The 15,065-nt window shown below is 45.4% G+C and overlaps 2 protein-coding genes across 2 annotated transcripts; both read right to left on the reverse strand.

Moving 5' to 3' along the window:
* Nucleotides 1–398: 398 nt before the first annotated feature.
* LOC306753702 (histone H2A-like) lies at nucleotides 399–806 on the reverse strand. Its single transcript, XM_079237617.1, has one exon. The coding sequence runs from the start codon at nucleotides 797–799 to the stop codon at nucleotides 416–418; it is 384 nt and encodes a 127-aa protein (XP_079093743.1). The 5' UTR covers nucleotides 800–806; the 3' UTR covers nucleotides 399–415.
* Nucleotides 807–2,245: 1,439 nt separating this feature from the next.
* On the reverse strand, nucleotides 2,246–12,482 carry LOC306753322 (alpha-1A adrenergic receptor-like; the record flags this gene model as incomplete). Its single annotated transcript, XM_079237193.1, has 5 exons — nucleotides 2,246–2,623; nucleotides 5,393–5,514; nucleotides 7,038–7,425; nucleotides 7,498–7,749; nucleotides 12,165–12,482. 5 exons carry the CDS (start codon nucleotides 12,480–12,482, stop codon nucleotides 2,246–2,248), a joined length of 1,458 nt encoding a protein of 485 aa, XP_079093319.1.
* Between the last annotated feature and the right edge of the window lie 2,583 nt (nucleotides 12,483–15,065).

The raw sequence follows: 15,065 nt of genomic DNA on the forward strand, positions 1-15,065 counted from the left end.
CTAAAAAATAGTGGGATAATTATATTATTATTTTGTTAAGAGCTCAGACTGTTACATGTGTTTATGGAAACTTAATTATATAAAAACACTGAATGTTTATATATCACTTTATGGCAGTTTGGTAACCGCAGACATCAAGTAAAGTTTAAATGTTGTATTTTAATAAGATATTATAAATCATGGCCTCTGAAGGAAAGTTGTTTTGTGACATTTTGCATAATTAGATAAATGTATTGATATTAATCATGTCATGCTAAACATGACATTGAATTATTATTCATGTAAATCAATTGAAGAATGTTTGATAGTTATTAATGTAAGAGGATTCAATATATTAATTGATAAGGATCTCTCTTCAGGAGTGTGGTGGCTCTTAAAAGAGCCGTTGGTGTGGTCGTCGTCTCGGTCACGCGCTCTACTTCTTGGCGGCCTTCTCGGTCTTCTTGGGCAGCAGCACCGCCTGGATGTTGGGCAGCACGCCGCCCTGAGCGATGGTCACTCCGCCCAGCAGCTTGTTGAGCTCCTCGTCGTTGCGGACGGCCAGCTGCAGGTGACGGGGGATGATCCTGGTCTTCTTGTTGTCGCGGGCAGCGTTCCCGGCCAGCTCCAGGATCTCAGCGGTCAGGTACTCCAGCACCGCCGCCAGGTACACCGGAGCTCCGGCGCCGACACGCTGGGCGTAGTTACCCTTCCTCAGGTGTCTGTGGACACGGCCGACGGGGAACTGGAGCCCGGCCCTGGAGGACCTGGTCTTGGCCTTCGCTCTGGTCTTACCGGCTCCCTTTCCACGTCCAGACATCTTTGCTTCTTGCTTTCTGAGTAGCTCACAGAGGAGAGTGTCTTCATGGCGGCGCCGGCGGGCTTATATACAACCACGCTGCTCTCTGATTGGTCAGAGAGAGCGGAGCTGCGGTCGTCCAATCAGAATCGAGAAGGTCATGTTCCTGCTTTAACGACAATATTTCTGCTCTGTTGCGTAAAGGATTTTCAAAATAAAACTTACGGTCATTATGTTTATAATTGTTTTACTTCTGAAAAATCGTAATACTAATACATGTGTTTTGTTTGTTTGTATATTGTGTTTTTTTCCTGATAATATCCAGTCCAGCTATCAAAAACATGTATTTTTTGGGAATGACTTCGACACGTTTCGCTTTGATTATTAAATATGAAACAAACAGATATCATCTTTATTTAGTCATTTGAACCTTTTTCATATACATGTTGTTCTACCAGCTCTATTTAACCTAATTACCTGAATGTGAAGGACTGAGGAGACAAATTAATATTCAAGTAATGAATAAACATATAACATATATAACTATATTTATATATATAAACATTATTCCTGTCTAAAGAACTGAGCGTTGGCATGGTTACAGCTGTGATGAATGAGGCAGAGGAAAAAGAAACATGTACATTTATTCATTCACTTAAATTATCAGCTTTAATTACAACACTACACACTCTTTAATGGTCTTGATTAAAGGAACAGTGACACAATGTGGTTAGCCTGGCTTAGCATAGTCACACATACATACGCACACACACACACACACACACACACACACACACACACTCTCACACACACACACACACACTCACACTTTGCTGCTGTGATCAAACTGTTGACGTGAAGAAGAAATCAGCTTTCAGCAGATTCACTGATCTTCTTCACGTCTGTCTGAGAGAAGATTTTCAAAATAAAGGTCCCGTCAGTGAGACATTACATGCTATGCTAACATTAACCAGTTAATATAAATGAGCTAATGCTGCTGTTTAACGTCAGTTCGCTCTTAATCAGAATGCCAAAACCAGGAAGTGACCCAGGAAGTGAACCAGGAAGTGAGAGAACTACATTAAACAGGCGGCGTCTTGGCGTCCAGGATCCAGTTCTATAACTAACTTACTAGTGTATGAATTTAAAAAATAAATAAATAGAATAAACAAACTAGTCATAGTTTTTCAGTTTGTTTTGAACGACTTGTTTGAATTAATTTGAGGAACCTTAAAAACAACGTCACAACAATAAGTTTAAAACACATTTAAGAGGTTCATCTTATTTTGAAAGACAGAAGGCGGACGTTTGTTTATTGTCTCATGTTGTTCAATGATTTTAGATGTGGCCGGGGTCCAACATCAGGTGGGTTCAGGTCAGGTGAGTCCAGACCACCTGTGATGTCATCACACGTGTGGGACACCTTGGTCTCGTGATGTCAGCAGATGTTTTTAAAGCCACTTCCTGTCAGCAGGGGGGCGGGGCCTGGGGGGCGTGGCCACCTGAGCGCGCAGGTGAGTCGGTCGCCGCTCCACTCCCCGACGTCGTCCCGGTGTCCTTGGCGAGCGGCGACACCGGGCACGGCCACGGCAGGGGGCGGAGCCTGGAGGCCACGGAGCGAGGACTGGCAGGGGGGCGGAGCCTGGAGGCCACGGAGCGAGGACTGGCAGGGGGGCAGAGCCTGGAGGCCACGGAGCGAGGACTGGGCCCGGTGGAGGACAGCGTCTGCTGGCTGCCGCTCAGGAAGGACGAGGCGTTGGAGCCCTGCTGGCCGCGGTAGTTGTAGCCCGCCTGCCAGCCCGGACGCCTCCTCTTCCAGCGACATCGCAGGATCCGGATGAACGCCTGGACCACGGAACCAGAACCAGAACCAGAACCAGAGCATTAGAGCGGAGAACAGAACACTGAACCAGTATCTGAAACTATGAACCAGTATCTGAGCCTCATACTGGACCAGTGAGGACACCATGAACCAATCAGATAACACGTTACATCATTCATTAAATAATCTGCACCATTTATTAGCTACAACGACAACACAACAACAACAACAACAATATAGGTGAATAAAAACAACAACAAAGTATCTTTTACTTTATCTTTTTTTTAAAGTAGTAGTAGTAGTACTAGGAGTACAGTAGTAGTAGTAGTAGTAGTACTGCAGTTATTAAACCACTCTAAAGAAGGCTAGTTTAGACCCCGAAATATTGAAAAACCATAGACCAATATCAAACCTCCCATTCTTAAGTAAAATAATGGAAAAGTTGGTTTTTCAACAGCTGAACAACTTCTTAGCTGAAAATAACAGTTTTGATGTCTTCCAGTCCGGCTTTCGTCAGCACCACAGTACTGAAACTGCTCTTGTTAAGGTTTTCAACGACATCCACTTAAACACAGACAGTGGCAGAACCGCAGTCTTAGTGTTACTGGATCTCAGTGCTGCATTCGACACGGTTGATCATGACATACTACTAGACAGACTGAAGTCTGGGTAGGACTCTCTGGCGCAGCACTTAACTGGTTTGAATCCTACTTGAAGGACCGACAATACTTTGTGTTGGTAGCTAATTACACATCAGAGCTGACTAGGATGACATGTGGTGTTCCCCAAGGTTCAATACTGGGGCCTCTTCTGTTCAACATCTACATGCTTCCATTGGCTCAGATTATGAAAAACAACAATGTGTGTTATCATAATTATGCAGATGACACACAACTCTACATAACTATATCACCAGGGGACTATAGTCCCATACAAGGGCTGGCTAAATGCATTGAAGAAATCAATAACTGGATGTGCCAGAATTTTCTTCAATTAAATCAAGATAAAACAGAAGTAATTGTTTTTGGTCCCAAGGACGAACGATTGAAAGTCAGCTTCAATCACTAATGTTAAAAACCTCAAACCAAGCCAGAAATCTAGGTGTAGTTATGGATTCAGACCTCAACCTGAACAGCCATATCAAGACAATTACAGAATCAGCCTACTATCACCTGAAGAATATATCAAGGGTTAGAGGACTTATGTCTCAACAGGATCTGGAGAAACTTGTCCATGACTTTATCTTCAGTAGACTTGACTACTGTAACGGTGTGTTCACAGGTCATTTATCTTCAGGAGACTTGACTACTGTAACGGTGTGTTCACAGGTCATTTATCTTCAGTAGACTTGACTACTGTAACGGTGTGTTCACAGGTCATTTATCTTCAGTAGACTTGACTACTGTAACGGTGTGTTCACAGGTCATTTATCTTCAGTAGACTTGACTACTGTAACGGTGTGTTCACAGGTCATTTATCTTCAGTAGACTTGACTACTGTAACGGTGTGTTCACAGGTCATTTATCTTCAGTAAACTAGACTACTGTAACGGTGTGTTCACAGGCCTCTGTAAAAAGTCAATCAGAACGCTGCAGCTGGAGTCCTCACTAAGACCAGGAAAGTGGATCACATCAGTCCAGTTCTGAGGTCTTTGCTCTGGCTCCCTGTCAAACAAAGAATTGACTTTAAAATCCTGCTGCTGGTTTATAAAGCACTGAATGGTTTAGGGCCTAAGTATGTTTGTGATCTGCTGCTACCTTATGAACCATCCTGACCCTCAGGTCGTCTGGGACGGGTCTACTTTTTGTTCCAAGAGTCAGAACTAAACATGGAGAAGCAGTGTTCAACTTTTCTGCTCCACACATCTGGAACAAGGTCCTGAGAGCTGCAGGTCTGCTGAGACCCTCAGCTCCTTTAAGTCCACATTGAAGACTTTTCTGTTTGCTGCTGCCTTTAACTGAACCAGACTCAATTACTGCATCTCACTACTGCATTTTATTTCTGAAACTGCAACTTTTATTTTTTAAGTTGCTTTTTCTACTTTTATTTTTTATTTTGCTTTTTGACTGTTTTAATGTTTTCTTAACTGTTTTTAAATCTGCATTATGTTTTGATGCTTTTAATGGCTTCATGTGAAGCACTTTGAATCGCCTTGTTGTTGAAATGTGCTCTACAAATAAACCTGCCTTGCCTAGTAGTAGTAGTACTAGTAGTAGTATTAGGAGTACAGCAGTAGTAGTGGTAGTAGTATTAGGAGTACAGCAGTAGTAGTATTAGGAGTACAGTAGTGGTAGTAGTAGTAGTAGTAGTACTAGTAGTATTAGTAGTAGCACTAGGAGTACAGTAGTAGTAGTAGTAGTATTAGGAGTACAGCAGTGGTAGCAGTAGTAGTAGTACTAGTAGTAGTATTAGTAGTAGTATTAGGTGTACAGTAGTAGTACTAGTAGTGTTAGTAGTAGTATTAGGTGTACAGTAGTAGTACTAGTAGTGTTAGTAGTAGTATTAGGTGTACAGCAGTGGTAGCAGTAGTAGTAGTACTAGTAGTATTAGTAGTAGCACTAGGAGTACAGTAGTAGTAGTAGTAGTAGTAGTAGTAGTAGTAGTAGTATTAGGAGTACAGTAGTAGTAGTAGTAGTAGTAGTAGTAGTAGTAGTAGTAGTAGTAGTAGTTCTAGTAGTATTAGGAGTACAGTAGTAGTAGTAGTAGTAGTAGCAGTAGTAGTAGTACTACCAGTACTAGTAGTACTGGTAGTAGTACTACTAGTACTGGTAGTACTAGCACAGTAGCAGTACCTGCTTGAACTCCCGGCTGTAACAGGGGTAGATGATGGGGTTCAGGCAGCTGTTGAAGTATCCGAGCCAGAAGATCACTTTAAAGAACGTCTCAGGAGGACGAAGATTACTGTTGATGGAGCCTGAACACACACACACACACACACACACACACACACACACACACACACACACACACACACACACACACACACACACACACACACACAGATTTAACATTTCCTGAATACAATTTCATGTTTGAATGTGAAGCTGGTTCATGAATGCCGGGGGCAACATTCACTATGACATCATCATCATCATCATCATCATCATCATCATCATCATCATGGTGAACACTGGTTTAAAGAGCCCTGATGATGCCATGGCTGAGTCACAGGGACTTCCTGTGGAGCCGATGGCCCGCAGCCAATGAGATGTCAGCGATGTGGGTTCACTCGTCCAATGAGATCCCAGATCTGTTTCCTTTGTTTCAGCAACATGTTGAAGTCCCAACACTTGTCTCCTCTCCTCTCTCCTTGTCTCCTCTCCTCTGTCCTCAGATCACAGAAGGAGTGACCTGCAGATGAGGCAGGGGATCTGCAGCATGTTAGAGGTTTTCAGAGGATCATGGGGGATCATGGGGGATTATGGGGGATGAGGTTTTTGATGTTCTCCGGATAACACAGACTCCTGAGTGTTATTTCTCCCTGAGCGTGGACTTGTAAGGCCATCCTGCGCCTCAGGCTGCGGTCTCTGACTATATATGAAGGGCCTGACCTCGGCCAGGTCCGAGAGCATGTGACGGCTTCCCATGATGCACCACTGTACCGCAGGAACCAGCACCGCCGATTTTGGTGAGTCTGCCGCCAGAGACGGGGAGAAGTTATTTTAGGGTTCAGTTTAACGGCGATGCTCTGATCCAGGATCTGCTGCTGCTTCACTGAGGAGATCATGACTCAGCATCGAATGAAGCGGCTTCTCTTCCAGGAGATGGAACGTCACAGATGACTTTAAATATGACTTCTGAGAATAATACATATGTTACAAGTACAATAGTGACGCGTTAAAGGGAAACTGTAAAAAAAAATCAAACACGGACTTTAACCAAGTAACAAGTACACTATGTACCTCTGAGATGTAGTACAGTAACAAGTACTATATGTACCTCTGAGATGTAGTACAGTAACAAGTACTATATGTACCTCTGAGATGTAGTACAGTAACAAGTACTATATGTACCTCTGAGATGTAGTGCAGTAACAAGTACTATATGTACCTGAGAGGTATTGCAGTCTGAAGTACTATATGTACCTCTACGATGTAGTACAGTATAAAGTGTATACATTACATTGAATGTAATGTAATGTATGTACCTGATAGGTAGTGCAGTAAACTGATCAGGGATCAATAACAGCAGTGCAGCAAACTGATCAGGGATCAATAACAGTAGTGCAGTAAACTGATCAGGGATCAATAACAGCAGTGCAGCAAACTGATCAGGGATCAATAACAGCAGTGCAGCAAACTGATCAGGGATCAATAACAGTAGTGCAGTAAACTGATCAGGGATCAATAACAGCAGTGCAGCAAACTGATCAGGGATCAATAACAGCAGTGCAGCAAACTGATCAGGGATCAATAACAGCATTGGAGACACACGCACCGAGGGGCAGCGCCAGGAAGAAGGGCAGCCAGCAGAGCACGAACATGCCGACCACCACGCCCAGCGTCTTGGCAGCTTTCTTCTCCCTGGAGAACTTCAGCAGCTTGAGGGTGAGCGCGCTGCGGGCGGCCGAGGCCCCGCCCCCTCCGGCCCGGGGGGCGGGGCCGGGGTCCGGCTGGTTCCGGCGGTGGATCCTCATGGTGAGCTCGTTGGAGTCCTGCAGCCGCTCCCGCATCACGCCGGCCTCCAGGTTCCTCGTGGTGCGCTTGGCCACCACGTACACGCGGCAGTACATGGCGAGGATGACGGCCAGCGGGATGTAGAAGGAACCCAGCGACGAGAACAGCGCGTAGAACGGTTCCTCGGTGATGAGGCACACCGTGTCGTCCTGCGGGGGCGGGAGGGGGGAGGAGTCAAGCGACCGGTTACCTCCCGCTGGTGCATGATGGGTAGCGCGTACCTGTGACGGCGGCTGCTTCCAGCCCAGCAGCGGCCCGATGGAGATCACCATGGACAGGATCCACACGCCCAGCATGGCCAGCAGCGCCCGGCCCTCCGTCACGATGCTCGGGTACTGCAGCGGGTACCGGACCCCGATGTACCGGTCGATGGAGATGGCGCACAGGGACATGATGGACGCCGTGCAGCACAGCACGTCCACCGCCGCCCACACGTCACAGAACACGCGCCCGAACACCCAGCGGTCCAGAACCTGGGGGCAGGGAGAACCACTAGTGATGCAGAACCTAAACACCCAGCGGTCCAGAACCTGGGGGCAGGGAGAACCACTAGTGATGCAGAACCTAAACACCCAGCGGTACAGAACCTGGGGACAGGGAGAACCACTAGTGATGCAGAACCTAAACACTTAGTGATCTAGAACCTAAACACTCAGGGACCCAGAACCTAAACACGTAGTGATCCAGAACCTAAACAGTCAGGGACCCAGAACCTAAACATGTAGTGATCCATAACCTAAACACTCAGGGATCCAGAACCTAAACACGTAGTGATCCAGAACCTAAACACTCAATGATCCAGAACCTAAACTAGTGATCCAGAACCTAAACACTCAGTGACCCAGAACCTAAACACGTAGTGATCCAGAACCTAAACACTCAGGGACCCAGAACCTAAACACGTAGTGATCCAGAACCTAAACACTCAGTGATCCAGAACCTAAACACTCAGTGATCCAGAACTAAACACTCAATGATCCAGAACCTAAACACTCAGTGACCCAGAACCTAAACACTCAGGGATCCAGAACCTAAACACGTAGTGATCCAGAACCTAAACAGTCAGGGACCCAGAACCTAAACATGTAGTGATCCATAACCTAAACACTCAGGGATCCAGAACCTAAACACGTAGTGATCCAGAACCTAAACACTCAATGATCCAGAACCTAAACTAGTGATCCAGAACCTAAACACTTAGTGATCTAGAACCTGCACACTCAGTGACCCAGAACCTAAACACTCAGTGACCCAGAACCTAAACACTCAGTGATCCAGAACTAAACACTCAATGATCCAGAACCTAAACACTCAGTGATCCAGAACCTAAACACTCAGTGATCCAGAACTAAACACTCAATGATCCAGAACCTAAACACTCAGGGATCCAGAACCTAAACACGTAGTGATCCAGAACCTAAACACCCAGTGGTCCAGAACCTGGGGAGAGGGAGAACCACTAGTGATGCAGAACCTAAACACCCAGTGGTCCAGAACCTGGGGAGAGGGAGAACCACTAGTGATACAGAACCTAAACACCCAGTGGTCCAGAACCTGGGGAGAGGGAGAACCACTAGTGATGCAGAACCTAAACACTTAGTGATCTAGATCCTAAACACTCAGGGATCCAGAACCTAAATTAGTGACCCAGAACCTAAACACTCAGTGATCCAGAACTAAACACTCAATGATCCAGAACCGAAACACTCAATGATCCAGAACCTAAACACTTAGTGATCCAGAACCTAAACACTCAATGATCCAGAACCTAAACACTTAGTGATCCAGAACCTAAACACTCAGGGATCCAGAACCTAAACACGTAGTGATCCAGAACCTAAACACTCAGTGATCCAGAACCTAAACACTCAGTGACCCAGAACCTAAACATCTAGTGATCCAGAACCTAAACACCTAGTGACGCAGAACCTAAACACCCAGAACCTGCAGGTTCAGTTCAACATAACGACCAGCTTGGTGCACAAAGTTTAAATTCCCTCTCAGGTGTCTCAGGTGGTGTCGATGGAGGCGTGGTCCGCCATCACTGGTCTCATTAACATAATTCTGACTGTAAACAAAGAAAACACTCAGAGTCTCATAAACAAAGTGAATTAGTCAGGAAACACATGAATAACGTTAGGAAGAGGATGAATATACATAAATACATATTAAACACAGCAATATACAATAAAGACTAGTAGCTGATTAAAGGACATGTTGACATGATGTTTACATGATGTTGACATGATGTTGACATGTTGACATGATGTTGACATGTTGACATGATGTTTACATGATGTGTACATGTTGTTGACATGTTGACATGATGTTGACATGTTGACATGATGTTTACATGATGTTTACATGTTGTTGACATGTTGACATGATGTTGACATGTTGACATGATGTTTACATGATGTTGACATGATGTTGACATGATGTTGACATGATTTTTACATGATGTTGACATGATGTTGACATGTTGACATGATGTTGACATGATGTTGACATGTTGACATGATGTTTACATAATGTTTACATGTTGTTGACATGTTGACATGATGTTGACATGATGTTGACATGTTGACATAATGTTGACATGATGTTTACATGATGTTGACATGATGTTGACATGATGTTGACATGATGTTGACATAATGTTTACATGTTGTTGACATGTTGACATGATGTTGACATGATGTTTACATGATGTTGACATGATGTTGACATGATGTTTACATGATGTTGACATGATGTTTACATAATGTTTACATGTTGTTGACATGTTGACATGATGTTGACATGATGTTGACATGTTGACATAATGTTGACATGATGTTGACATGTTGACATGATGTTTACATGATGTTTACATGGTGTTGACATGTTGACATGATGTTGACATGATGTTGACATGAGGTTGACATGTTGTTGACATGTTGACATGATGTTTACATGATGTTTACATGTTGTTGACATGTTGACATGATGTTGACATGATGTTGACATGATGTTGACATGATGTTGACATGATGTTTACATAATGTTTACATGTTGTTGACATGTTGACATGATGTTGACATGATGTTGACATGTTGACATAATGTTGACATGATGTTGACATGTTGACATGATGTTTACATGATGTTTACATGGTGTTGACATGTTGACATGATGTTGACATGATGTTGACATGATGTTGACATGTTGTTGACATGTTGTTGACATAATGTTTACATGATGTTTACATGTTGTTGACATGTTGACATGATGTTGACATGATGTTTACATGATGTTTACATGTTGTTGACATGTTGACATGATGTTGACATGTTGACATGATGTTTACATGATGTTTACATGTTGACATGATGTTGACATGATGTTGACATGTTGTTGACATGTTGACATGTTGACATGATGTTTACATGACGTTGACATGTTGACATGATGTTTACATGATGTGTACATGTTGTTGACATGATGTTTACATGATGTGTACATGTTGTTGACATGTTGACATGATGTTGACATGTTGACATGATGTTTACATGATGTTTACATGACGTTGACATGTTGACATGATGTTTACATGATGTTTACATGTTGTTGACATGATGTTGACATGTTTACATGATGTTTACATGATGTTTACATGTTGTTGACATTATGTTGACATGTTGACATGATGTTGACATGTTTGCATGATGTTGACATGATGTTGACATGGTGTTGACATGATGTTGACTATTGACATGTTGACATGATGTTGACATGTTTGCATGATGTTGACATGATGTTGACATGTTTACATGATGTTGACATGATGTTCACATGACGTTGACATATTTACATGATTGACATGGTGTTGGCATGATGTTTACATGTTGACATGTTTGCATGATGTTGACATGTTCACATGATGTTCACATGACGTTGACATGTTTACATGATGTTGACGTGATGTTTACATGCTGACATGACGTTGACATGTTTACATGATGTTTACATGATGCTAGCATGATGTTTACATGATGTGTACATGTTTACATGATGGTGACATGGTGTTGACATGATGTCTACATGATGTTTACATGATGTTAGCATGATGTGTACATGATGTTTACAAGGTGTTGACATGTTTACATGATGTTTACATCATCTTAACATGTTGACATGACGTTGACATGACGTTGACATGTTTACATGATGTTGACATGTAAACATCTTAACCTCTTAACATGTTTATATGATGTTTACATGGTGTTTTTATGATGTTAGCATGATGTTTACATGATGTGTACATGTTTACATGATGTCTACATCATCTTAACATGTTTACATGGGGTTGACATGTTTACATGGTGTTAACATGTTTACATGATGTGTACATGATGTTTACATGTTTGCATGGTGTTTACATGATGTTGACATGGTGTTGACATGTTTTCATGTTTACATGATCTTGACACATAAACATGTTGACATGATGTTTACATGATGTTTACATGTTTTGCATGGTGTTGACATGTTTTCATCTATCTTCTTCTCTTTGCTTTCTTTCTGAATTTCCTATTTTCAGACATTTATTATATCATTATTTTCAGATCTATTTCACCGATAATAATTATTTCTATAGTCAATACATTTAGTGAATTCATCTATTATTCAATATGTGTATTGATCAGCTTCTTAAAGTCTAACGAGTCTAAAACACACAGATATTTTATATTTTAGTTTGTTCAGTCTGATATTTCACATTTCGTTGCTCACAAATGATTTAATCGATTGATGTCCGTTTAACTAATGGATTGATGTCCGTTTAAATAATGGATTGATTAACGCTAGTGTTGATTGTGTAATCACTAATCGATGGTCCGCCACTGACCTCCAGCGTGGCGGACACCGGCAGCACGGTGGTCCCCAGCAGCAGGTCCGCGATGGCCAGGTTGATGATGAAGTAGTTGGTCGGGGTGCGCAGGTGTCGGTTACAAACCACCGACAGGATGACCAGGATGTTCCCCACGATGGCGAACGCGATGAAGGAGGCGAGCACCATGCCCACCGGCACCGCCCGGCGCAGGTCCAGCGGGGCGGCGTCCTGCTGGGAGCCGTCGGTGCGGTTGGAGGTGGAGTTGGAGCCCGGCGGCGGCGGCTGAGTCCCGGCGTAAAGGTCCTCGGAGGAGCCGTTGGTCCACAGACTCATGGTGAGAAGCGTTAAATACGTTAAACACGTTAAAGGTGTAACTTAAAACACTTAAAACACGTAAAACACGAACAGCAGCTCGGCTCCGCGTTCCTCCGGATAACGAGCGGCTCTCGGTAAAGTCCGGAGAAAGCGCTCGTGCCAGGCTCGCTGCGCGGGAGGCGCGCGGGGCGCAGCAGGTGGAGCTTCGGGTCGGCTCGGGTCAGCTCGGGTCCGCTCGGTGTCCGCGGGCCGTCGGGCAGCCCACTGCCGGCCGTGGGAGCTCCTCCTCGGGTTAGATGCTGCAGGAGCCGGTCAAAGAGCCCCGAGTCCTTTTATGGGCCAAGTGCTTCATGTGGGAAAGTTTCTAGTGAGGAGAGAGACTGAAGTCCTGTCTGTCTGGCTACCTGTCTCTCTCTCTCTCTCTCTCTCTCTCTCTCTCTCTTTCTCTCTCTCTCTCTCTCTGTCTCACTAACTGTCTCTCTCTCTACCTGTCTGTCTGTCTCTCTAACTGTCTCTCTATCTGTCTCTCTCTCTAACTGTCTCTCTCTCTAACTGTCTCTCTAACTGTCTCTCTAACGGTCTCTCTCTCTCTAACTGTCTCTCTGTCTCTCTCTCTCTAACTGTCTCTCTCTCTCTCTCTCTCTCTCTAACTGTCTCTCTCTCTAACTGTCTCTCTCTCTCTAGCTGTCTCTCTCTCCAACTGTCTCTCTGTCTCTCTCTCTCTAACTGTCTCTCTCTCTAACTGTCTCTCTGTCTCTCTCTCTCTAACAGTCTCTCTCTCTAACTGTCTCTCTCTCTAACTGTCTCTCTGTCTCTCCCTCTCTAACTGTCTCTCTGTCTCTCTCTCTCTAACGGTCTCTCTCTAGCTGTCTCTCTCTCTAACTGTCTCTCTCTCTCTCTAACTGTCTCTCTCTAACTGTCTCTCTGTCTCTCTCTCTCTCTAACTGTCTCTCTCTCTCTGTCTCTCTCTCTCTCTCTCTCTCTGTCTCTCTCTCTCTCTCTCTCTCTAACTGTCTCTCTCTCTCTGTCTCTCTCTCTCTCTCTCTCTCTCTCTCTGTCTCTCTCTCTCTCTCTCTCTCTCTCTCTCTGTCTCTCTCTGTCTCTCTCTGTCTCTCTCTCTGTCTCTGTCTCTCTCTCTCTAACTGTCTCTCTCTCTCTCTCTCTAACTGTCTCTCTCTCTCTCTCTCTGTCTCTCTCTCTCTCTCTCTGTCTCTCTCTCTCTCTCTCTGTCTCTCTCTGTCTCTCTCTCTCTCTGTCTCTCTCTCTGTCTCTGTCTCTCTCTCTCTAACTGTCTCTCTCTCTCTCTCTGTGTCTCTCTCTCTGTCTCTCTCTCTCTCTCTCTCTCTCTCTCTCTCTCTCTCTCTCTCTCTCTGTGTCTCTCTCTCTCTCTCTCTCTCTCTCTCTCTCTCTCTCTCTCTGTGTCTCTCTCTCTGTCTCTCTCTGTCTCTCTCTGTCTCTCTCTCTCTCTCTCTCTCTGAGAGGAAGCATGGCGGTGGAGAGCTGAGTGTGTGAGTTGCAAGTGATTTATATAGTATTTAGTAGTTAAAGCGGTTAATATAGTGTGTAGCGTCACGGTGGGGTTGTAGGGGTTGTGTTTTTGTGTGTACGTGGGGTTGGTTGGGTTCGTGTTTGTGTGTTTGTGTGTTTGCGGCTGCGCGACACGCGGCATGGACTACAGCGGCCTGACGCGGGGTGAGGGTAGCGGGCTTCTCCTGCTCCCTAGAGGAGTGAGGGCTTCTCCTGCTCCCTAGAGGAGTGAGGGCTTCTCCTGCTCCCTAGAGGAGTGAGGGCTTCTCCTGCTCCCTAGAGGAGTGAGGGCACGGTGGGGCACGGCAGCGTGGTCTCCATGAGCGGAGGGGTGGTGCTGTTCCTGGACAGCGTGGCGAAAGCCAGCATGGTGGCGGCGGGGTGCAGGTGGCGGCGGGGTGCAGGTGGCGGCGGGGTGCAGGTGAACGGCGAGTCCGTGGCCGTCATGCCGCTCTCCGCGCCGGCGGTCCGGGTCACGGTGTCCAACGTGCCGCCGTTTATCAGGGACGAGGCGCTGGTGAGGGAACTGGTGAAGTATGGCAAGATTATGTCCCAGGTGAGGAAGGTTTCCTCTGGGTTCAAGTCGCCATTATTAAAACACGTGGTGTCACACAGGAGGCAGGTGCTCATGGTTTTAAATGACCACAGCAGAGACCTCGACCACGTGGCCAGGATCAGGGTCGATGACTTTGACTACATTATGTTTGCGACCTAAGGGTCGAAGTGTTTTGTGTGCAGGAGCTCAGGACACATGGCCAGAGCCTGCCCCGAGAGGAGAGCAGGTGAGGGCGCTGCAGGAGCTCCTGAGGGGGAGCCGAGGGCTGCAGAGCAGGAGCCGGAGGGCAGAGACCCCCAGGACGACCAGGCAGCACAGGAGGGGACAGGTGGGGTCCAGAAGGTGGGTCAGGAGGGGGTGGTGGAGAGTCAGGAGGGGGAGGGAGACGTCCAGCAGGAGGACGTGGGAGGACAGGTGGAAGAAGAGGGTCAGGAGGAGCCAGGTGAGCTCCAAGGGGACGGGGTCCAGCAGGTGGACGGGGTCCAGCAGGTGGACGTGGTCCAGCAGGTGGAGGTGGT

Source organism: Taurulus bubalis, assembly GCF_910589615.1.
Source record: "Taurulus bubalis genome assembly, chromosome: 2".
Classification (NCBI taxonomy): domain Eukaryota; kingdom Metazoa; phylum Chordata; class Actinopteri; order Perciformes; family Cottidae; genus Taurulus; species Taurulus bubalis.